A 25246-nucleotide genomic window follows, 5' to 3' on the forward strand; every position below is an offset into this window, starting at 1 on the left:
CTAAACCTAGCATCAACTGGTTGTCACTGACAAAATTATCTGATCTTGGCACTGCTTATGACTCAGTCACTGCAAAGCTGAGGTGCTCTCATCTGGCTTCTTGTCAGGCTGAGACAGGCTTTGCTCTCCTTCCAGGCCTTGACAAACAGCCAATTTTAGCTCAAAGATCGTGGCACATTTAACTGCAATAAATGTTCCTTTCCTCATATTTTTCAGGTCCCACATTCCTGTTTATCATTCTCATCTTGTAATCCTTGACCTACTTTTTCATAGGTGTCTAAAACTATTCTCCATTTGTTGTCATATGTGGCCAGATTAAAAAAAAAGAAATTCTCAGTGAAATAGATGGAGACTGTCAGGTACTCCGTACTCAGGAAATATTAGACTATTTAGTTACATGACTTGAGAGTTTAATGTTCGGCTCCTGCTTATCTGAAGAGCTGCTGAAATTACTGAAGAATTGTGGCTCTGACAGGTAACTGTGTATACATTTTTCTTTATGACGTCATTAACAGCTGACATACTACCATAATAAAAAAAATATAATAAGGACAGTAACAAAAGTGTTATGTTCTAGCAATGTTTTGTAAATTCATTGCTCTAAGGTAGCACTTTATATTTCACAGGGTACTTTTTTTTTCCCTGTTTTTTGGTAAACCAGAGGCAGGGCACAGTATGGACACCATAAAATATTTTTTGCTGCCCTGTTACAAATTATGAAAATATTTTTTTTTAGCGTATTTTTTTAGTGTTTGATAGGATCAGTAGACATTAAGCATTTATTCTTTATACTTTGTCACAATAAAAACTAAAGCTTAGTTACCTGAGTGTTATTTATTTCTGTATTACCCCTATGACTCTGTGTAGACAGCCATTTCAGTTGTATGTAATGGGGCTGTAGTACAGCAAAGAGCATTCCAGAGAACAACACGTGCATGGATTCTGCCCTCCATCTTATATACATCTACTGTTAGTTGCTATGAAGCGTTACTGTCTTTTTCTTCTGAAACCCAAACAACTATCCCTGTTCCTCAATTACTGAAAAAAACAATCTCTCCAATTCCACACAGTTTTATTTTTACAACTACAAGCAGAAATGAAACCCTCTTTTGAGAAAGTACAGGGAGAGTTCACAAAGCTGAGAAGACACTGCTGCCTCCAGTTCTACAAGTTTTTTTCTACCTAGATGGACAGCAGGACTTTTAGGCAGCTGGAGATAGGCTTGCTTTACCTCCATCATGGATATTAGAACACACAGCTTGGAGCAATCTTCATTCCAGACTGGATACTGCTCTTATACAGTTTCTTGTTAGTTCAACTACAGTCCATTAATATACTTTCTGATATCTCTTGGATATGATGCTGTTTGGTTGTTTAATAGAGTGGCTGGGATACAAGGTAAAGAGGCAGAGGATTTAGGTGCTGGCTCTACAATTTTGGATTTCCAGCCACCTTCCTAAGGCTGGAGCCCCATGTCTCCTGGAGCAATGGTGCTGCTGATCCAAGAGGAAGGCTATGTTTCAAAACACCTTGCTGACCAAGGCTGCTTTAAGGTTGGGCTTAACTATGAAATGGTGCTGAGGAAAAGTGTCATCTCAGATGCCCATAATGCATCAGGACACTACAAGAGCCCTTCTTCAATACTTCCCTAAATACCACAGTGAAAAACATGAAGTCCCCTAACCCCTGCTGCTCACAATGTCCTGAAATACCAGGTATGAAAGAGATGGTATCCTTGTGTAAGGGCACAACTATTTCTTCTCCCTCAGAGCCTAAAGAACCTCTTTAGCCATGGAGGCCATGCTGTACATGGGCCTCCACTTTCCTCAGCACCACCTGCCTGCCCGGCATGGGGCCTGCAGGCAGCCATACCCACTCACCTGTGTCTCCCATGATGGAGAGGGCAAACCCTGAGGCTGGACACTTGGGAGAGCCTTGCCTCTCAGGGGGATCAGCTATACCCCAAGTCTGCGAGGGTCCTCGGCCGGGGGCGCTTGCCTACCACGGCGGCTGGAAACCATTACCCATCCGTTACACCCTGAGGTGGCACTGGGGGGGAGAGGGGGAGAGGCACGGTACGGCCGAGGTCAGGGAATACCGGCTCCCCCCCACACCTGCAGGGGGCGCTGCGACCCCCGCTCGCGGCCGGCACCCGGCGCAGCCGGCCCCCCGAGGAGGGGCAGCGCAGTGCGCATGCGTGCAGGTCCCCGTGGGCCTCGGGGGCGGTAGCGCGTGCGCGCTCCGAGTGCGCGGGGCGGGGCTGGCGCTCACCCTGGTAACAGCACCGCTGCGGGGTCGCGCCCTGCTGAGGCCTTCTCTTGCTTCTGTCACCATGCAGGGCGAGGACGTCCGGTACCTCAAGAGGTAGCCTGGGGGGCTGGCCTTGGCGGGGAGGAGAAAGAGATGGTTATTGTAGGTCCGAGGTGCGGCAGGTTGTGGGGGTTTGGGTTGGAAGGGGATCGTGGGGTTGAGGCGCGGCAGGTTGCAGTGGAGGCTGGGCATGGGGCTGTGTGGCTGAGGCGCGGCAGGTTGTCCCGAGGGGTGGTGTGGTGTGCCGTGCCGTGCCGTTGTGTGGAGAGCTGAGGGGTGTGCGAGGAGACAGGTGTTGCAGGCTGTCGTAGGGGATGGATGAGAGGTTATGGACTGGGGTAGTACGAGGGGACTGAGACTACGGGGCAGTGGCATTTTAGCCTATGGTGAGGGCTGAGTAAGAAGTTGTGGGATAAAGGGGCAAGAAGGGGTTGTGGGGTGCTGATGGAGTGTGGAGCTGAGGTGCTCTGGGGTGAGTGGTTTGGAAATGAGAGGTATATTTGTTAGGGGCAGGCCGAAGGGCGGTTGTCTAGTCTGGTGGGCAGGAGGCTTGTATGGGTACTGGGAGGCTGGGTAAGGGATGAATAATGGTTATAAAGTGGGTTTAGGCTGGGCTGAGAGATGGGATGGATGGCATGCTTCTGGTAACTGGTTGAAGGAGGTGGTAGATTGGAGGGATGCACTGCTTTGAGGCTGACTGGTGGCGTTTTGTGATGTGCATTTGAGATGGTGCACTGAGGTTCCAGCAAGTTGAAAGGGTATAGTTGCTATTAGGAGTGGGGAGGGGCATTGCTGTGGGCAGGTGGTAGCTTTGGGGAACAGACAGGCTGGAGACTGAGAAGGGGGTATTAGGCAGTAAATGCATGTTCAGGGTGCATCTGGAGAGATGAATTGATTTGGAGGAGATATTAGGACATGGTGTGGCCGATTGTGGGAGGGATGGGACAGGTAATGTGGTGAGATGAATGCAATAGTCTGGGAGTCGAGATGGACCTGATAGGTAACCATGGGTATGAAGTGGGCGATCGGAATTTGATGTTAAAGATGTGATGAATGAATGGTACCTTTATCTGTCTACTGGCAGTGGGACCAGTCAGCCTAATAGGGTCTGAGTAGGCAACTGTTGGCTCTCCATAAGTTGTTTCAAAGCAAAAGTGCTAGCAATTCCAGAAGATGTCAGGACATTGCATCCTGAATCCCATGGAGTTCTGGGTTGTGGGGTTTTTTGTTGTTGTTGTTGGTTTGTGTGTGTTTTTTTCTTGTTTTTTTTTTGGGGGGGTGGGGGGAGGTGAGGAGTGTTTTTTTTTTTTGTTTAGATTTTTTTTCTTTCGTTTCATATGCCACATATTAAGATTCATAATTAGAAACAGTGTGGGGGGGAAACCCCTCTTGATAGTCTTTGAACATTAATTCTGTCATATAATTGCAATAACAGGTAAAAATAAATGGCCACCTGTAACTACACGAGTAGCTGTAACTTTAGAGCAGTGCCTGTTTCTGGCTTTGGATATTCTGTTTGTGCCATCTTAAGTGATTTTTCGAACACTCTTCTTCATTTTGTAGTCATCCCTGCAACAAGCATACTTTTCTCTCTTTTCAGGGAGCACAAGCTAAAACATCCACAGTGCTGATTAACAGGGCTAGGGTTGTGTGTGAGTCTGGTACTCCTTCCCTTTGTCATCCTCCTTGAGCAGTCCCCCTCCCACCAAGTCTGACTTGCTAGGATTTGTTACTGGATTTTCAGCCTTATCCATGTGTGCTATTTGTGCCACTTGTGATTAGGATAGTTTGGTTTTGGTTTTTCCCCCTGAAGGAATTAGTTGATAAAGGTTATTCACACACCAGCTTTGGTTGTGTGAGTTCATCTAAAATAGCTTTTGTCTGTACAAAAGGCCTTCCTCTTTTAAACCTCTAACAGTAGGATTCTTGTTGACAAAGCAGGCAGTGAAGTGAAAGGATGGCCTAATGTGCGTGAGGTCCCCAGTGCATTGCTGCTTCCATTAGTTACAAGAATGTCTGTATTTTAAAATTTTTTATGAATATATATATGAGTATATTTTTGAATATATATGAATTTTATGAATATATATATATACAAACTTAAGATGTATAGAAAATCAATAAAGTAGATGTTTGTGGATTCAATGGGGAAGGAGGGATCATTTATCTAAAAGATTTTTTTTGTTTGTTTTATTTTGTCATGCTGGCAATATGAATGCAGTGTTTTCCAAATGGAAAACAGTTTTAGTGGCTGGATAGGGCATTTTAGTGTATGTCTTCGAGCAGTTCACAAGGTAAATTTTTTCAGATTGGGAACTTGAATGTGAACTGATTTGTGACTCCATTAACTAGGAAACAGCTCACATAGTGAGAGTGGTTATCAATGTGAGAGGGCAGAAAATCTCTGCAGCTGTAGATTTTTCAGCTTATTCATCTGTCTTACAGAAAAAATTACGTATGGAAAATGCTAAAACTGTTTAAGCAGTCTTAGGCTGAGGTTCTGCTGGTAACTAAGCTCATCACTGCTTTACTGCTGCTAAAAGGAGGAGGTCTCACTCCATCCTGTTTATCCCTGCTCATAGATCGGAAGTGTTATTCTCTCTTTGTAGAGCACTTTAATTCGGTAACACATTAAAAAACTCCCTCTGCCCAAAACATGAAGAGTTTTCTGTCAGATTGCTGGAATTGGTTTTGAAAGGTTTTGATGAGCCCTCATGCTGAACAAAGGTGACTGCAAGGAGCAGTTAAAACATGGGAAGATCTAATCCTTCTGGCAATGATGAGCTGTTAGTTCAGCTTAGTTCTTGTAAAACGATGCCACATTCCTTCAGGCCCACTTGTTCTCTACCCATCCTTTTCTTTATATCTGTAAATATTACCAAGCTGTCAATTTACAGAGGTTTGCCTGTCATGAGGATCATTTGTGGTTGGGATCTCCTGGTAGATCTAAATATGGGGGAAATACTGTTGGGAGTGAGGAGCAAGAAGTTGTTCTTTTCAAATAGATTTGTTGTAAGCTTTCTGCTCTGAAAGGCTGAACCTTGTGAGAACAGACTGTTCTGAAGCATCTGCTTCAAAATACTGTTAAAGGGAAGAAAACACAGGTTTCTTTAAAAAAATCTTAAGTGGTAAATGGAGTTCTGCTACAGTCTCAAGGAAGATGCTGCTTTTAGCAGTGAGCTATATTTGTTTGCCCTGTAGCTTTATGTCCTTGTAAGTCTGGTATTGAACTAGTTTCCTTATTTCCCACAGCAGACCTTTCTGTGGTTTGTGGGCTTTTTTGGGCAGCTGTATCTCAGGAAAAAGGTAATTTTGTGCTCGTATTCAGCAGAAGGGGAAGCACTGCTGTAGTAGCTGGAGGCACACATTTTAAGCATTTTCTGAAGAGAGTGCTTACATTGAAGGCTGTATCTGGATTTGCTGACATTTGTAGCTCTGTGAGGCTGAAGTAGTTTTCCCTGGTCTAATTGACCCAATGCTATAGCCAGCTGTTCTCTAATGTATGCTGATACAGCTACTGGTGAAGGCACCTGTAAATCTGGGGTGGGGGGCATTCTTTTGTGTGGGATTTTTTGTTTTTTGTTTTTTTTTTTTTTATTTGTTGGTTGGTTGGGTTTTTTTTGTCTGGTTTGGTGGTTGGTTTGTTGGTTTTTTTTGTTTGTTTGTTTTTGTATTTTTATTTTTATTGCACAGATTGTGCCAATAAACCAACACCCAAACAAAACCCAAAACCAACCAAACAACTCACACATGCACTATAAAAGCCATTCTCTGGATGTGGTTCTGCTATCACTCAAAACCAGAAATAACGTGTATCTTCATGGCCTTTTATCCATGGCCTATCCTCATGACCCTTGTATCTGTGTGTGAATATGGAGTTGGTGTCACAAAGTAGGAGAGAGCAGGATAGGTCCTTTAGGCAGTGGCATTCCCAGAGTGCTTTCCTGGAGGATGCTTTTCCAAAGCATCTGTAGCTGTAGTAAAACATGTAGACATGCTTGATTTATATCTGTTGATGGCAGCTGTTGATCTGGTAATTCCCCAAGCCTGGCAACAGACACAGTGAGGTGAAGAACAGTATCAGACAGGTTTGTGCTTCAGGAGAAAAATTAAAATTATTTGTAATTCATTCTTAGTAGGTTTTTAACTGTTAAGATTTAGCTAAGAAATTCTTACAAGAATTTCCATTTGTAAATGACTGCACTCAATCAGTGTCATTAGCAGAAGATTTCTCAGTACTGACAATGTAACAGGGAATCAACTGGGAAATTCACCCTCTCTGTCAAGTGCATCTTTTTCCTGATTGTAGTTCTTAAAGAGAGCTGGGAGACTTGGAAATCAAGGATTTATTCTGTTTGTTTCTTACTTGACTTCAGTGACTAAGGCTTGACCAGTGATTTGAGTGTTTCTGATTCTAGTAGACATAATAAGTCAAGAATATGCCACTAGCACTAAGCTTTGGTACAGCTGTGTGAAATGAAATGTGGTACAGAAGGAGGGCAGTGCTTGGGTTAAGGAGACAGGTCCTTGTTACTTATCTGTTCTGATGTGTTTTCTGAGCTTTTCAGTAATTTTTTTCTTCTTCATTGCAGGAAGGTAAAAGGAGGCAACATAGATGTACATCCATCTGAGAAAGCCCTCATTGTCCACTATGAAGTGGAAGCAATGATTCTCGGAGAGATGGGAGACCCTGTGCTGGGGGAGCGCAAGGAATGTCAGAAAATGTAAGGTCATAGCAAGTTCTGATAGCTTTTTCCATTTTTTCCTAGTCATAAATTCAATAACTCAAAGCATCAGTAGCCTGTAAGAAATCATATATTCTAATATTTACAAAACTTATGCTAGGTTAGTGGAGGGTTTAGAAGCCAGGGGAAGTTAACATCTAAAACACATATTGTAAAGTGCTTTTCATCCACGTACTTTAAGGTGGTTTGTAAAGAAAAGTGATTACTCCCATTTTATATGATGGGAACTTGAGATAGAGAAGGGTGAAGTTATTGGTTCCTAATCAGGTGGTTAATGTTGGAGCAAGTAATGCTGTTGAACCTTCTGACAGCCTTATACTCTAGTCATTGGCTCTTTTCTTGTTTTCATCTGTCAGTCCTGCTAATAATTTCACTATAGTATCTGCATTTTACTTTTACCTGGTATTTTTCTTTTAAGAGCATTAAAATATTTCCCATTGGAAAAGCCCATAGAACTATTATGACTTTAATTTCCAAGATGTAAGTTTGGACCTTTCGTAGGTTTATCTCTATACTGAATTATTTTTGAAAACTTGAGCTGAAGTGGCTGCATGTGTAAGTGCATGTAAGGAGAAGAATTGAAGAAGAAAAAGAGACTCTTTAAATTATCTCAAATTTCTGAGAATATCTGTTTTCAGATGAATCAGCATAACTTGCATATGCAGTGTGGTGGAATTCCTTTTTGATCCATCCTGTTGTTATTTTTTGTGTATGCTGTACTCCTTTGCAGTCCTGTGCATATTTTTTTAGGTGTATTGCAAATAAATTGGCTGCTGTGTCTGAGATGGTTATAAAGGATCTGTTTGTGCAGCTGCATTTAGTGTTGCTGCTTGTCAGTTGATGGACAGTTATGCTCTGCCAAATCTGTTTGACAGTTACTTGCCATTTGGAGTTGTAGAGAGCCACTGCTTTGACATTATGTTTGTAAGTCATGGCACAGCCGTTGGTGGTATCAGGATCATTTCTGCTTCAAGAAATTCATGACTGTAAACATAAAGAACAGAAGATAGAAAAATCTAGAAGCTGAAGAGATACCCATCTCTGTTGCAGCATTCGGCTGAAGAGTCTTAATGCCAATACAGACATTGCTTCCCTGGCTCGAAAGGTGGTTGAAGAATGCAAGCTCATTCACCCCTCCAAACTGCCTGAAGTAGAACAGCTGTTATACTATCTGCAGAATCGCAGAGATGCCTCAGCAGGAAAAGGTAAAGAATACAGGAACAAAGTAGCTTGGGGCTGGGTTGCTTCAGCACTGAACAAATACTGTGTGAGATTTTTCTAGCCGAGATCCTAACTTGCTTGATCCTAACTTACGAGTCCTCTGGAGATAAGAGTGGGGAAGATGTACAGGTAAATCACATTTGGGAAAGAATAAAATCTTGGAGTGAAACTGGTGGGAATTACCTTTTTTAAACCAGAGCTTACCTTTTTAGTAGTTGATCTTAGTGTTGATGCTTATTGCCGGCTGCCTTGTGCTTTAGTAGGACTTGAGAGGTACAGATTCCATTATTTGGCGCAGCCTTTTCTTGTTGCACCTGCACATGCAGTGACATCAAAGGACTGTATGTTGAGATTCCTAGAAAGATCTATCATTGTCTGTTGCAAGGGTAGATAGTGTTCCTAGGCTGACTTTGCACTGTCTGTAAAGCTGTAGTGAGGAGTTTTCAGATCATGACAAGCTTTGGTGTAGCAAAGAGCTTGGAATAGTTGTCATCTTAAGTTCCTGGCATCTTAATGATCCTATTTCTGTTTTAAGTTCATCTTAAACTTTCTGCTCAGGGGACAATTTCATATTTAACGTCCAGTCCTGCGTTACCTTGTGGCTAGCAAGGTTTCTTGCAGTCATTAAATGATCAGCTTTGTTCTCAAGTCGAGTTATTATCCTAGTGGGATAAGATTAAAACAAAAATTAATGTTATTTGCATGCTTTGATTGTAGGTGTTTTGGGTGTTTTACCCTCTTCTGTATAACATATACATGCAGGGGGTTGGAACTAGAGGATCTTAACATCCTGTCCAACTTAACAATTTTGTGATTCTATTCTATGATCCTGTGTTGGTGTATATGTTATATACATGTATGTATACATATATATGTATACATTACACATACACACATGTATATATATGTGTCTGTATATATATGTCTTGGTGTATCACAGGGCAGCTTTGCCACAGTGCACAAGCAGAATCAAAGCTGCTAATGTATTTCACTGTGAAAGTGAGTTTTGCCACTCTGGGCTTTCACTAACAATTATTAGCCTTTGTCTCCCTAGCTGACTGGGCTGCAACTGATCATTTAGAGTAAGGAGTCAGAAGGCATCTAAGATTTATTTTGCTTCCTGTATGCTGTCCAGCTTCAGAAACCTGACATATCTTAGCTGTGTTAGTCTGACAGGTCAGCATGACACAAAAGGACTTGATTTAAATTCTTGATTTAATCAGAATGTTTACTGTGAGAATACTGGGCTTTTTTGTGAGTGTGTGTATGTGCACATGCATAGTCTTAACTGCAACCCTGTCTTTTTCTTAATAGAAAAGAAAGAGAAAACCAGTAAGCCAAAAGATCCATCCCCATTTGAAGGAATGGAGGTAAATATTGGTGGTAGAAGAAAAATGCAAAACCCATTTACTTCTTAAGTAGATACTAGGGAGGAGGGAAGAGAAAATACTGAATCTTCAGGTGTTTATGCTGCCTGTTTTTTTAAACAAAGAACTTGGTTTGGGAATATTGCAGAATGGAATAAAAATTGTCTCCATAAGGGGTAAAATACTTGACTTGCATACTTCCCTCTCCAACTGTAGCATGCAGCAGGATGGCAAGAGAGCTCTGGAACATGAGACAGGACACAGGGAGTCGTGTCTAAGCATCCTTTGTTTTTTGTAATTAAATCTCAAATTTCCTGGTGTTCATTGGCAGTTATTCTGGATGTGTTGATTTTTTTCCTTGTATTTTATTTTTTCCTAAGATCTTAACTCAAAGCTGTGGACTCTTTGGGGATTGAATAATGTTGTGATTGATTGTGTTGAATTGGCATAATTTTCCCTGTGAAACTGTCACTTATGACTGCTTTCAGATTGATGAAGTTGCCAATATCAATGACATGGATGAGTACATTGAGTTACTGTATGAAGACATTCCTGACAAAGTGCGTGGCTCTGCCCTTGTCCTTCAGCTGGCTAGGAATCCAGATAATTTGGAAGAACTGCTTATCAATGGTAATTTTTAAACCCAGTGGTAACTTCTCTTAATGTGGTGTTTTCTTCTCAAGGGAAAAATAGTTCACCTTTAACTTGGGATTTTCTCTAGTTTGATAGGCCTTGCTTCTGAGTACATAAGCTGTCTGTCAAAGCCCAGCTGGATCTCTCCACAAATGGATACTGTTCTTAGGTGGGCCTAGCACAGAAATCTTCCTGTCCTCAATGGGCTTCAGCTGGTTTGCTTTTTTTTTTTTCCTGGTCCTTGTTATTTTGATGCTAAATCAACTTCAGTTGCCATTGCTGTCGAAGATAAGAGTGTAGAGTTGTATCATGAAGATCAGGAAACTTGCTTTGAAAACGGGATTTGCAGGCTGACATAAGTATAGGTGTCCAGTTTTCAATGGGAAAGAAGAGTGATCTGGAGAAAAGTATGACAAGAAATATAAAACCAATTATTTAATAAAACAAACTTGCTATGGGAAAAAAAGATAAATGTGGATGAAAGAAATATGTGAATGAAAAGTTATACTTCTCTATGTAGCATTTAAAGGGGATTTGGAAACTAAAGTGGTGATGTTTTAGGTAGGACCCGTAGAGTAGTATGGAACATACAGCTGGCACAAGCCACAGGATGATAAGGTTAGTGGTAGTTTTAAGATGACCTTTGTGTTTTGTTGCAGCTTTCTTGCATGTGGACTCTTCCTAGGGTTTGTAACTGGATGACCACCCAGGGTACTCTGTTTTAGTACCATCTCCAAACATAACTTGTAAGCAGTGTTACATGTTAAAGTGAGATACCTCTGAAAATCTTTCATTTAGAAAACTGATAGATGTAGAATAAGGTATATCCAAATTCTGAACCTCACAAGGCAAAAGGAGGGAGGTAAAATGCTGATGCTCATATAAATCCTGTTTTACTTCAGAAGCTGCCCTGGGTGCATTGGCTAGAGTGCTGAGGGAAGACTGGAAACAAAGCGTGGAACTTGCTACCAATATAATTTATATTTTCTTCTGCTTTTCAAGGTGAGTGCAGTGTCTCTGTGTATAGGGACATAAGGAACTTTGAATCATAGAATAGTTAGGGTTGGAAAGAACCTTAAGATCATCTAGTTCCACCTCCCCTGCCATGGGCAGGGACACCTCACACTAAACCATGCCACCCAATGCTCTGTCCAGCCTGGCCTTGAACACTGCCAGGGATTGGAGCATTCACAACTTACCTGGGCAACCCATTCCAGTGCCTCACCACCCTAACAGGAAAGAATTTCCTCCTTATATCCAATCTAAACTTCCCATGTTCAAGTTTTAACCCGTTACCCCTTGTCCTGTCACTACAGTCCCTAATGAAGAGTCCCTCCCCAGCATCCCTATAGCTCCCCTTCAGATACTGGAAGGCTGCTATGAGGTCTCCACGCAGCCTTCTCTTCTCCACGCTGAACAGCTTCAACTTTCTCAGCCTATCTTCATATGAGAGGTGCTTCAGTCCCCTGATCATCCTCGTGGCCCTTCTCTGTACTTGTTCAAACAGTTCCATGTCCTTTTTATGTTGAGGACACCAGAACTGCACACAATACTCCAAGTGAGGTCTCACGAGAGCAGAGTGGGCACAGAGAGAGAGGGCAGGATCACCTCCTTTAACCTGCTGGTCACGCTCCTTTTAATGCAGCCCAGGATATGGTTGGTTTCTGGGCTGCGAGCACACACTGCAGCTGGCTCATGTTCATTTTCTCATCGACCAGCACCCCTAAGTCCTTCTCTGCAGTGCTGCTCTGAATTTCTGCCCAACCTGTAGCTGTGCCTGGGATTGCTCTGACCCAGGTGTCTCTGCTTAGTGTTTTTGCATTTGTTTTCTGCACTGCACTACAAAACCTCACTGAAACAGGAAAGAAGCTGTGTAGAAACACATTTTTCATAAATGACAAAATTGAGGCACAAAAAGAACCCCCACAGTGAGGCAATGTGTAGTAGAGGTGAGAAGAAACTAGTAAGGGTTCTCACCCATAGCTTGTAGGCTGAGCTGCCACTTTATTTCCCTCAGCATTCCTACAGGGAAGAAGTGGTATTCAAAAGTGAAGTGGGTGCTTGTTCTTGTTTAGCTATGTCAGTGTTTCAGCATACCCTGCCTAGAAATAATTCAGGTGTAATTTGCATTGCAACTTGTTTTTAGGCCTCTGTTATATGTCTGGTAAGTAGGGATTCCTCTGAAGCACTTACAATATGGAAAGTGGGGCTGATTGGAAACCAATCCTTTATGCATAAAAATCGGAATGTGTTCTTTATTTTGACTTGGAAAAACATGCTATTGCTTTCCTTCTACAAGTTTGGAAAAAATATTCATGTTTACAGAAACTGCCTTTTGAAACAATTTTTGAATAGAGGAATGTTATAGTGGGGCAGACAGTAAATATTTATTTATTTATTTTTTTAAATACTTCATGTAGTGTTGATGTTGGGACATTGCTACCATAGATGTCAAAACAGATTTGGGATGGTTTGCATTTTTCTTTTTCCTAACAAGTTGTTTTTTCTTCAATGTAGTTTTTCTCAATTTCATGGAATAATCACACACTACAAAATTGGAGCTCTGTGTATGAATATCATAGACCATGAACTGAAGAGACACGAGCTTTGGCAGGAAGAACTTTCTAAGAAGAAGAAAGCTGATATCCTTTTGATATGCTGGGGCAGCTTGATGGCTTCTGACTTGCCTTGATAAGCTGTTGTTGATTTATATGAGATGAGCATACAGCAGCTTCTGTGAAATCAGTAGAATTTACTATTTCTAATAAAGTGAAAAATATAATATGAAAAAGACCAAGAGTGAGAAATTCGGGCTGCTGAAGACATTAAGTTATAGTTACTAAAACAACAACAACAAAGTTTTATTTCATCAGTGGTATGTTTTAGGAGCATTTGTCCTGACTATTAGAATGTGATATATCCAGGATGAGGAGGAGAAAAAAAAATTATGCCATAGATTACAACCATAGTAAGATGTTGCTGAAGTAGTGTGTTTACACTGGCTATTCCACAGATCCCTTGCTTTTTACTAATGCTTGAATAACACCCTGAGGATTGTAGTCATTTAGGCTATTTAACTTTTATCTGAAGTTCTTAACTTCTGCAATTTACTTGATGAAGATCCTGAAAATCAAACCCTGAAAAAGGACTATGAGAAAACTTACAAGAAATATCAAGGGCTGGTTGTCAAGCAGGAACAGCTACTCAGAGGTACCAAAACCAAATAGAAAATTATTTCCTTGTTGGTGGATGTGGGTAGTGGGTTTTATTAAGTGCTTGTTACAACCAGGAGGCATTAAACATACTGAACGTGGGGATAATATATGGAAGAGCATGCCAAAGAATAGGGAGAAGATGAGCACTTAATCAGATTATTTGACAGTGTACTAACAATTTTTTAAATGATCTGTGAGTCTTAGAGGAAAAATAGCAAAAGTGATCCGCTTAACTTTTCTTTGCTCATAATTTTGGTTTGGGAGGAGTTCGGGTATTCTGGTTTTGTACATTTGATGGGGGGGGGGGGGTATTTTGTTTTATGTTGGGTTTTCTGTTTGGTTTTTGGTTTTGTTTTCTTTTTAACTTGGCCTGTATCTGATACAAGTTGGAGAGCTTTCATTCTGTCTCAGTTTTTGTACTAAAGTATAGTTAGTGTTAGATTGAAATGATCTGAGTGGCAAAGCTTTTCCAGGAAGGGCTTTTTAATAGTTCCCATTGGAACTGAAAGAAAAAAAAGTGTAAAAAGCTTCTAGTGATCATATTTTTATTTTTATTTTTTTTCAAAACCACTATTAGAATTCAGCTTCTTAATGCTTTCTAAACAGGGATAAAAACCATTCATGGTCAGTTTCCTTCAAAATGCATTGTGAAGGTAGCAGAACACTTCTGAAAGTCTTAAGCAGTTAATGCGTATATAGAGACTTGTTTAGTTCTCGTCTGTGATCTCATGATGTGATTTGTATTGGACTTTGTTAGTTGCACTTTATCTGCTCCTAAACCTTGCTGAGGATACTCGAACTGAGCTGAAGATGAGAAACAAGAACATTGTCCATATGTTAGTGAAAGCACTGGACCGTGAAAATTTTGAGCTGCTTATGCTGGTTGTATCTTTCTTGAAGAAACTCAGCATTTTTATGGAGAACAAAAATGATATGGTAAGGCTCAGAGCACTCGTAGCGCTCTACTACAATATTAGAAAAGTATGGACTGTGTGGTTGGAGGGAAGAGGGAGACATTTCTGTCCCCAGCCTAAATATTTGTAGCACTGATTATCTTCTCTGTTACTGGTAAAATGAGTAAAAGTGCAACATCCAGCCAATAACATATTGCAACATTTTCTGAAGAACTGTTATCTCTAATGGTGAAGTTACCTCAAAATGAAATTCCAAATTTTGAAGACAGCACCCTAGAGTCTTTTCATACCCCCACTTCTGGAGATGCCCATGGCCCTGCCCCCAGACTACCTTCTTTTGCCAACATATGGTTATCTCTGCCATGTATTGCCTTCGAAAGAAAGATAGTTATCCTTTTGCAGTCTGCTAGACTTATTTCCTAGGCCAGCTTGGTCTTCAAAGGCACAATTGTTCCTTCATGCTGCCAGTAGCTCCTATGAACTGTGGGCGGTGTTACTCTTCATAAGCATCTTTTAGGTGAACTCTCAAACTTCTGAAATCATAGCATATTTCTCTGTGCGTGTGACTTTAAGCTCTAGCCAAGCATCTCCTTTAGTGATTTTCCAGCGGCTTTTAGTAGATACATGTTTTCACTTCCATACCTTTATGCCAGCTTGTTAAATGAAAATGATGAATTTTTCTTATCCAAGAAGTAATCTGAGATTAATGTTACACTTAAACGGTGAGATGAAAAGGTCTGTGTAAATGCAATAGAAAATTAATTGCATCTTTGTTACTGGAACTGTCATTCTCATGCATATGCACTGAAAAATGTAAACGAGGTATCTCTCTTATTTATATATGGGTATCCAATTTCTTAACAAAAGTCAGACACCAAGCATGTGTTTTGGCAGAATGTAGACTGTTTATTAGGTGATTGGTCATTGATTTAGTTTATACTTGTGTAGTGTCCTGAAGGACTTTATTAGGAAAATAAGGATGATTTGCTGGCACACCTTCTGCATTCCATTTGATTTAGCAGAAAGAAAAATGAAACAAAGTTGTTGAATTAATTGCAGAGTTTTGTTAACAGTTTTGAAAAGACTTTTGAAGAGGTTTGTATGCTTCAGGTCAGCTGTCCGCTTGAGCATTCCTTACTGGTAATAAGGATGCTACTTTTCTCTGCACAGTATTATTAAGGAAGGCTACCAGTGAAGGAGAAGGTATTTTAGTATTTGTATCAGGCAATAACACAAAACTGTCAAAGGCAAAATGAACCAAGATTAGTTGTGCAATGCCTTATTCTAAGTAAAACTGAATAATCTATGTATATTTATAGCACACTTTTCTCTTTGGTATTTGAATAGGGATATTTATTAATTTAATTTAGGAATTTATTAATTGTATTCAGTTCAAAGCTGTGAAATAGGAGTTCTTGCTGTCTGATTGTTTTTGGTCAAAGTTGTTTGATTATAGTCAGTTGTTTGATTATTGCAGTATGCAGTGTGGGGCAAGCTGTAGTTTCTTAGTATTCGTTCTCTGTGTATTTATAAATGGAAGGCTAGTTACATACATGCAAAAGTTTGAAGAATGCAAAGTAATTTTGTGTGCCTCCTTCTGGCCAAAGAAGGTTCTGAGAAAAAAGAAAATGCATTTGAAAGATTATGTCAAATAAAAGACAAATTATGCTTAAAAAATGATAAAAACTTTTTAAAGTTTTGCCAGTCAATGCTAAGATGACTTTTCTCTGGCTGCTAAAGTGAATGTGATCTCAAAAACTGATACCACTTCTAAGTTCCTGGATTACACTTTTTAATTTGAGAGTGATACATGTTTCAAGATGACTTTCATGCTTTTATTAAATTAACATGCAGGACACATGCCTCTTCTGAAAGCATATCCAAAGTTCTGTCTAGGAATTCAATTGAAATTCATAATGAAAGGTCTCAAATTCTTTTTGAATGCCAGTTTTCTGCCTGTCTTGGTTGGGTATCTCTGACTTTAATGTCACTTGTTCTAGAATTGCTTGTGTTTACATTTAAATGAGTTGTTACCCCTACCCCGGTCTAATTTTGCAAGTGATGTCTCAGTCACATTCTTAGAGTGTTCCAGCTGTAAGGAATATTTCCAATGCATCTGAACTGTTTGGTTCAAAATCTTTTTAAATCAACATTACCCAATAGCCCAATCTAGAAGACTTCAACCACAAAGACGTAAGCAAAGCTACTTCAGATGAAAAAGCATTGACATTATGGGTATTATGGGTACAAATTTGATATGCATTTGCATATGTGTGTATGTAAATATGTAAGACACTGAGAGGTCTTTTACACTGAAGACAAATCTAAGTTTGGATGGATTATGTTTTTTCTTTTTCTTGATACACAGGTTGAAATGGATATTGTTGAAAAACTTGTGAAAATGGTACCCTGTGAACATGATGACCTGCTGAATGTCACTCTTCGACTCTTGCTAAATCTCTCCTTTGACACAAGCCTGAGAAATAAAATGGTGCAAGTTGGTCTACTTCCCAAACTAACTGCGCTTCTAGGTATGTGTCCTGGGTTCAGTATTAGCAGTCATTTTTCTCCTTCTTAGTAGGTGGTGCAGTGCTGTGGTTTTGACTTTTGGCCTGGGAACAGTGCTGATAACACTGATGTTTTTAGTTGTTGCAAAGTCATGTTTACTCTGACCAAGGACTTTCTGAGTCTCATGCTATGCCGGGAAGGAGGGGAAGCTGGGAGGAAGCAGAGACAGGGCACCTGACCCAAACTGACTAAAGAGATATTCCATACCACAGCACGTCATGCCCAGTATATAAACTGGAGGCAGTTACCCAGCAGGGCTAGTTCACTGCTCAGTTGGGTGGGATATAAGTCGGCGGGTGGTGAGCGGTTGTATTCTCTTCCCTTGTTATTTCCCTTGTCATTATTATTATTGGTGGTAGCAGTATTGGTTTGTGTTATACCTTAGTACTGGAGTGTTCTTATCTCAACCTGTGGGAGTTATGTTCTTTTGATTCTTCTCCCCATCCCTTCAGGAGCCAGGGGAGAGGGGGGGCGTGAGAGAGAGACTGTGTGGTTCTGATTTTTGGCTGGGCTTAAACCACGACAGTATGTGTTCTTCTGTTGCAATGTAGACATTTCAGAAGGGATGGTGAAGCAGTTCACATCATGATATAGTGCGCCTGAAAGTTGCTACATCACTTTTCTCTTTGCCAAAGAGCTTTCTTCCTTAATACTCTCATTTTTTTTTATTATTCAACTTGACAGTCTGTAACTGTTAACATCATGTGAGGACTTTGGATACAAGTGAAACTTTTTGTTGTCTGTACGGGAAAACCAATCAGGAGTGTGGAAAAAGCAGGGGGTTGTCAAATTTGATCCTTCTTGTACACTGGAGTTCTCAGGAGGAAGGTTTTACTGCTCTTTGTGCTTTGGCTGACACTATCTAGAGGCTGCTCTGGTAGATACACTAAATGTTTAGCAGGATTTGGCCATGAGCTGGGTGCTTATTGTTAGGTGGAAGTTGAGGATCTTGTATTATGGAGCCCTGAATGTATGAGACACTGATGGAAGATTTTTGTTAAGTCTTTCTGAGTTATGTTGGGTTTGGGATGTACTAAATCCAGTGCTGATGGTGTATCTGGGTATGATTGGAACAACTGGAATGGAATAGTGAATCTGTGTGCTTTCCCCCCTAGCTTTGACTATAGTCTCTTAGAATTGGTTGCCTTCTCAAGTTTACATTCACCCTCAACATGAGTGTATTGCTGTTTAATATGAAAAATAATGCCATGAAAATTTACACTGCTTTGGAGGCCTTGATCTTGTTGGTGATTAAACTAACAGCTACCTGATATATCCTGAAATGCCTCCGATCTTTTTATGCTTCCTGTCCCATAACTATCTTTGTGCTTGATATCCTCCTTTGGGCTGAGCTAGGAGGGAGAAGAAAAATGGCACTTGGAATCCCTCTTCTTTATACTTTTTTCTTCAAGACAATGATATTTGGAAGTACACTGAGAAGTGGAAGCTGGTCAGGAAATAAATTTTCTCTCATTTGAGAGAAGATCTGGCTAGGTAGGCTGGCGCAGCTTGAGTTGTAAACTTTTTGGAGCAGGAACTTATCTCTTTTGTTTGTACAGAAGCTTACCGCTGTGGTCTAAACTTGGGGCTTCTGGGTTCTTGTCACCCCAAGCAGTGGCACAACACAAATCACTGAGAATTCCCTGCTCCCCATAATTCCCTGTTTAACATTAAAGTCAGAGTAAACTCATCAGTTAAGTATCTGGTTTCTAATGTTTGATGAGAATGTGAAGAGGAGAATTTCTTTTCAAATGCCGTTCTCTCAAGCTTCTAAGTAGGCCTGTGCAGAAGGTTGTTTAGATCAAAAGAACTGGCTCTTAAAACTGCAGTCTGTTTCCGAAGAGTCTGTTGGGTAACATACAGAAAGTTCTAGGACTTCCAGAAGCTTCACTGTCTGTTTGGTCCAGTGGGTGGTGGCTCTTTTCCTTGACTTGGATATGTTTGTCTGTTTTTGCACAGGGCCATGTGCTGTTTGCCCTAGCTCCTCCCTCTAGAATTCCTTGATACTCACTTATTTTGCCATTGTTTTAGTTAGAAAATGTAGGCAGAATTATTGTCTATTACTTGTTTCTTAAGACAACTTTGTGATACTTGATATGGTGATTCAATTCTCAAGTACATCACTTTGTGTATCCTGTGTCAGGGAAGCTTGCAACCTTAATAAAATAATCAGGTGTCAGATGCGCCTTTTACACAGGTTACTTGGGAATTAAACACACATTATTCAAGTCAGTACCCTTCAGCCTAAATTTGCGGGTTACCTTAAAAGTGCTAAGACACCTCAACAGCTGTTGACAAGTTACCATACAGCTCCTAATGCCAAGAGGTCGAGTTTGTTGACTCGGTCTACTGAAATTTAACATTTGTGCATGCTGTGCCTTTGAGTCTTTAGTATTGGGTTTGAGATGAGTATAAATTAAGTGTAGTAGGTGTTTAAGGGAAGAGTTGAGATTGCAAAGAATTAAAGGACAGGATTTGTCAGGCAGTGGTTTAGGGCTGAGCACTGAGATGGCTGCATTCTGCAGTTCTGGGAGATGTGCCATGTTCCCAAGGGACACTTTGTGACTTGGGAGCAGGAAGACTCTAACTGTAGGTGGAGACTGGAAGCAGAGGGCATGGACTGGCTTCAACTGAGCTATTAGGAATGGACAAAATATGGCATGAATATATTTGAGAAGGACCATTTTCATTCTTTCCCTCTACAGAGTGTTGAGGCTCCTGTTGAAAGCATGGACATGAGAAATTCTGCTTAGTCTTGGTTTTCGTTTTAATTGGCCTTTTCTTTTTAATAGTGCCAATGTCTGCTTCCCCATGTAGCTTTGCCAGTCAACACTACTTGCTAGTTTTCACAGCTTCTCTTCACAAGTCTGAAGTATTGTATATGACAAGACTCCTCTTGTTCCCTCCAGGCACCCAAGTTGATCAGTTACAGCTGAGCTTTGTTACGCTATGAATCTCAAAGAATTGGGTGCAGTTGAGGGAAATTTGCCTTTAGACTTGAGATCAGAAGCTGGAGCAGAGCTGTGGAGGCCTGTGAGATATAGCCTACTATATTGAAGATTTTTCGTACACAAGCTCCTCAAAGAGGTATAAAAGGAGATTTTGTTGGTTTGTGTGGCTTCCATGTTTTAAGAAAACCTTGTAATGTTTGGTTCACCAGGTTCTTGGGGAGAACCTTTTTTTTTTGTACTGATGGCTTGCTTTAAAACCTAGAAATTATAGTTATCTTCCTTTTTTACATTCTCTGTGTGAATGCTTTATGTGCCAGTATATGTGAAGTATGGGTTCAGTGAATTAAGATGAGAATTCACGTGAATTTAGCAAGTGGCTTAAGCTAGAAGTTTGTCTGAAATGTGGAAAACACAGATTCAGTGCCCTCTAATTATCACCACAGAAGGAGCGACCGAAGCAGTGAGCTGTAGACTATTCTGTGGAGGTTTGCTTCATTCTTATAGTGCTCTCATATTGCTTTGGCTGGCATAATTAAAGTGGAGTAGAGAAGTGATTTGCTGCAAATACAGTAGAGTTTGGTGGTTAGTGTATTCATTTCTGGAAAGTATTCTCACTGAAAGGGGGAAACGTAAAGCTGAACTTCAAGAAAGCAGATTCACATCCTTCCTTTATCCCTGAGCATGCTCTTGCACTGTTGGATGGAACGGAAATATTACCCTTTTTATAATTCTTGCCCTGGATGTGTGATTGGTTTCTGAAGTAAATGCCCTGGCAGCAAACAGAAGAAAGCATTGTCCACAAAGAAGAATAAATCCCCCCTCTCTTCTTGTTTGGACCAAATCCACTTTGTTTTTCAGTTAACTGGCCAAACCAAATACAAGATTTTTAGTACAGCTCTCTTAAATACACCCTCAACTTGTGATTCACCTTCTTCTAATAAGGATGCTGTTTTGTGTTTACGTAGCCTTTGTGAAGTGAGACAAATAGTTCTCCATTCTCCGTGAGAACAGCAGGCAGTTTATACAGCAGAACCAGCTGAGTACTACTGTGTGTGTAATGGCAGGCTGCAAGCTATTCTTGGTTGCATCCTGTTCAGAAGGCACTCCTGGCAGTATGCAAGTGTGGCAGGCAGGACTGGGGTTTCTGTGTCTACCCATGAATGAGTTATTCTTAAAGGATCTAAATGATAAAGAATAGTGCAAAAGCTGTGTAGTGGGGACTGGGTTGCTGCTGAAAGGGTAGGAGTAGGTCTTGCTTCATACAGGGAGCAAACATTGTGGTATGTGGGTTCATCCTTTTGAGCTGCTGGAGCGTTCTTAGGTGTGCTGAATGCCTATTGTAATGTCAATTTTCTTTTCATTCTCTTCCCAGTGAAAGCCATGCAAAGAATGAGAATCCATCGTGTTTGGAAATGACATTAAAATGTATCTTTTTGGTTGCTCAAAATTACTATCTAATTTTAAAAATTGAGGACTGATTGAAAACAGGTATTGGTGAACTGAAAGGTGGGCAGGTCACAAAACAACACCAGTTGCAAATTGGGTCCAAATGGGACATGGAGTGTAGAAAGGTTGTGCATATGGCTATGAAAGTGTTACACAGTGCCAGGGTATTCAATCTCAAAAAGATTCTATGATTTTAGGTGATGATGAGCATCTTGGGCTATATTTTCCAGCACTGACTGAAAGAAAATTGGTTTGGTGGATTTGTATTCAGCCAAGAAGATGAACACTTTTTATACAGTATTCTGAAATACAGTGTGATCAGTCCCAAACAGCAATAGTATAGTTTTGCCAGTCATGGTGTGTATCAAGCCTTAATGCCTTATTAATGGGAACATCCTGGCCTGATATTCTTAATTTCTCAATGTTTCAAGATTTAGTGTCAATACACTGAGAAGCAGTAACTGTCTAATCTGATGGAGAAGTCTAAGTGCTGTGCAACTGGTTTTGGCAGTATGATTTAGCCCTCCTGAGGAGTCTGCCTTCACTAGGTTCATTGATAGAATTTTTGGGAGTTTTCTTATCTAAAATCTTTTCTGGGAACTGCTGGAATTCCACTGATATTTTTCCATCCTTTACAAGTTAGGTTTAATGAGCAATCAAAGCATTGCCAAACAGTTGTATGTTGAGTTTCTTAACAATCAAGTCTCGATACGGTATGCAGCCAAGCAGGCTGTTGGCTGCTGTTTAAAACTGAGGTAGTACTTTGCTCTCTAATTAATGGAGGGCTGTGGGTTTTTAATGTTCTATTCCTTTTATGAAAGTTTCTTTTAAGAAGGCTTAAAGTGGATGTGTTCTCTTTATGAGTTCACTTGGCCTTTTTGTAATGAACTTATTACGGACCTTCACACATCTGTTGAAAAATTGAGCTTCTTATAGGCTGCTGCAGTGTTTTTTCTGACTTTAATAGGCCTCGTTTATCCTATAAAGAAACATACATTTTCTTACCTGATCAAGTGAGCAAACAATAGGGGTCAGATGTGGCAAAGACCCTAACAAAAAGCACATGTCCCGCCATCAGGGTGAGGTAAAGTCATATCAGGATTGCTTGAAGTTATTAATGGCAGTAAAATTTATGCTTCCTCCTGTTTTCCCAATTAAATTGAGAAACCTTTTTTCCTAAGGTGGCTCTGCAGCAGCTGGTTCCAATACTTGTTGTGTGAATATTGCCTGGGGTGTCTCCATTCCTTTATGGTAGAGGCTGGCTGAAGCACATTAAGTAACAGTTCAACTACAGGGACCAGTCTGTTGGAAAGCAGTAATTATTAAAGGATTTATTTTAATGGTAGGCTTTTCTATCATTTGTGGTGAGTATGGCCAAGGCATTAAAAAACCCCGAACCAGCAGCAACAACAAAAATAGCAACCAAAAATCCCACAAAACCAAAACAAAACCCCTCATGAAACAAACACACAACAGCAAACAAACAAATATCCACCAAAAGAAAAATAAAACCATCTACCATCTTTTAACATTTAACTTTTAAATCCTTAGTAGAAGTGCAAATAAACCTAGCATGTCTGATATAAGGAGAGTGCTGTGTGCCCAGTGCGTCTTAGAACCCAGCACTTACTTAGATACTTTAACTATGGATTAGACAGCAAACTTTAAAGAAAAATTTACTTCTGATGTTGGGAAATATAGAACTCTAAAGCGGAGATATGTCAGTATTGATAATGTTGTGTTTGAAGCAGAAATAGAATCCCAACTAACTTTAAGATAAAAGCCTTTGCCATGTCCCAGCTTTGTGCTACTGGTACATTGTAGTGAATTATCAGGAAAGGATAGTTGGAATTCATAACATCATCTTTTTATACCGGCTTTTAAGTTTTTGAAGTCTAGTTTCTAAGAATTTTCTGACTCCTTTAACACTTTCCAGAGTTGGAAACAGTTTTTCCATTTTGTAGTTATTACTGGTGGATCCTTGCTAATCTGAACATTCAGCCTTTGATTGTTCAGGTGAATGAAAGTTCATTACCATGGTGTGCTGCTCACAAGTGCACATGTGTATTTAGCTATGTTACTAACTTCTTTGATGAAAAGGGTAGCTTTGGAGTAACACAAGGAACTTCTTGAGTGTTGATTGAAAATAGAAAAGCTTATGGCAGCAACAAGGACAGAAGTGGAGAGATGACAGCAATCTAAAGATAAGGGAGCTAAGTTGTTGGAAATTCACTAAACTGCTGAATGGGCAGAATCCCACAGAGCCACTATTTCTACTGGAGTTTACAAATATGTGTGTAATTAATTTAATTCCTTTGTTTGCAAGAACAAATTAATACTTTAACAGTAAAAAGTAAATCTAGTTTTCCACATGAACTCAAAGCTTCCCTGGGCATAACTTGGATGCCTAAAGCATGACAAAACAGAAACAACCAGCTCTTTATTTCTTGGAAAACCTCCATAAGGAATGAGTTGGGGCACTTCTGCTAGTCTTCGTAATCTGTTGTAAAATCTTCATAAAGCCTGTATGAAGGCTAAGGTAGAAGAGGGAGGAGCACCTTTTCCAGAGCCCTTGTGAAGCTTGCAGGCAGAGAGATTGTCTTAAAGGATCATATGGAACAATTTTGCAGGTGGGGTAGTCCCATAGATCTTGAGGCTTTTACAGCTTCACATGTAAGGGGAAAGGTTACAACCAGCTTTCCGTTTTGGAAATATGGAAACATATTCAATCACAGCTTCTGCTGTTTACTGAAAACTTTCTTAGGTGATATTCTCCAGTGCAGGACACCATCTGCAGATTCTCCAAGTCTGCAGTTGCTAAGGTGAGAGATCTTTTGTCAGTTGGTGTCTTCAGACCCTTTGAACTGATGAGGGGACAGATACGCTACCATAAAAATTTATTGCACTACAGTGAGTGTAGTGCTGGTAAATCTGTACAATCAATTTTTATTCCTTTGGTTTCTGACATACAGATGCTTTGCAGGATGGGTTAATTTACATGTTTGAGTAATTTCATTGCATAAAGCGAAACTTCTACGTGAATCTGGGGCCTCAATGTCTTTTTATGTTTTTTGTAAAAGCTGTCAGATCTGTGAGAAACTTGTAGATCCTCAATGAATGACATTTTAAATGACAAAACTCTAATCTTTTCACAATAAGAATACAGTTGAACTGTTTACCTTTCTTCCAAGACTTTGCTAGTTAAGAGTATGCTGGTGCTTGTGCAAAAACAGTATCTCTTGGGTAAGAGCTTAATTCTTTTTCTCTTGAAGATTCGTAAACTGAACCAATATTTAACTCTGCTTTTTTGGGCTTAATAGATTTGACCCTCAACTTTGTACTTCAGCTACTTCAAAACATGGGTAAAACCACTTTCCATTTCAATGTGGTGAATCATCCCTTTTGCCAAGGGAAAGGCAGCATCATGCATTTAGAATGGTGGCTGCTCTCTTGTGGAGCTGTGCACCCATAGAGCCAGGAGCATGGAAAGCCTCTACCTATTTCTATTCCCACTGAAATCCAAACAAGACTGGGAGAGTGTTTTTAGAGCAGAGAAGTCTGAATATTTTCTAGTACTTGTAATTGGAACAGTTAATGTAATTTAATGAAATATAGTGCAGACGTGGCAAAAATTGTGCATGTCCTAAAAATTTCCATCTAATTGTATAGCATTTAATCTGTGTAGCTTGGTGGAGACCTCTGAAGGAACAGCTTTGTATGGAATTATTTCCACCTACTTTGGAAGCGGGTGTTTTCTTAGTTCGATTCAAACTAAGAACTGCCTCTTCTAATTTCCAGTTTGTTGTAATAATGGTAGCTAATTCTTTTTGTCTCTTCCCTTCTTCCTTACTCTATGCCTTACTCTAGCATATTTCT

General features: G+C 40.2%; 1 protein-coding gene across 2 annotated transcripts in view; it reads left to right on the top strand.

Moving 5' to 3' along the window:
• Window positions 1-2207: 2207 nt before the first annotated feature.
• Window positions 2208-25246, top strand: part of KIFAP3 (kinesin associated protein 3) — a 70101-nt gene continuing 47062 nt past the window's right edge. The window contains exons 1-10 of one of the 2 annotated variants that reach the window (XM_061451903.1): window positions 2208-2364; window positions 6903-7034; window positions 8106-8260; window positions 9591-9646; window positions 10132-10273; window positions 11179-11278; window positions 12794-12918; window positions 13388-13486; window positions 14249-14427; window positions 16774-16936. In XM_061451903.1, coding sequence (XP_061307887.1) covers window positions 2333-2364; window positions 6903-7034; window positions 8106-8260; window positions 9591-9646; window positions 10132-10273; window positions 11179-11278; window positions 12794-12918; window positions 13388-13486; window positions 14249-14427; window positions 16774-16936 — 1183 coding nt within the window. In that variant the 5' untranslated portion in view covers window positions 2208-2332. The remainder of the gene's footprint in view (window positions 2365-6902; window positions 7035-8105; window positions 8261-9590; window positions 9647-10131; window positions 10274-11178; window positions 11279-12793; window positions 12919-13387; window positions 13487-14248; window positions 14428-16773; window positions 16937-25246) is intronic. The other variant, XM_061451902.1, reaches the window with a different exon arrangement.

Source organism: Pezoporus flaviventris, unplaced genomic scaffold (genome assembly GCF_033815535.1).
Source record: "Pezoporus flaviventris isolate CSIRO_AGI_PZ_B2104156 unplaced genomic scaffold, CSIRO_AGI_Pfla_v1 ptg000013l, whole genome shotgun sequence".
NCBI lineage: Eukaryota > Metazoa > Chordata > Aves > Psittaciformes > Psittacidae > Pezoporus > Pezoporus flaviventris.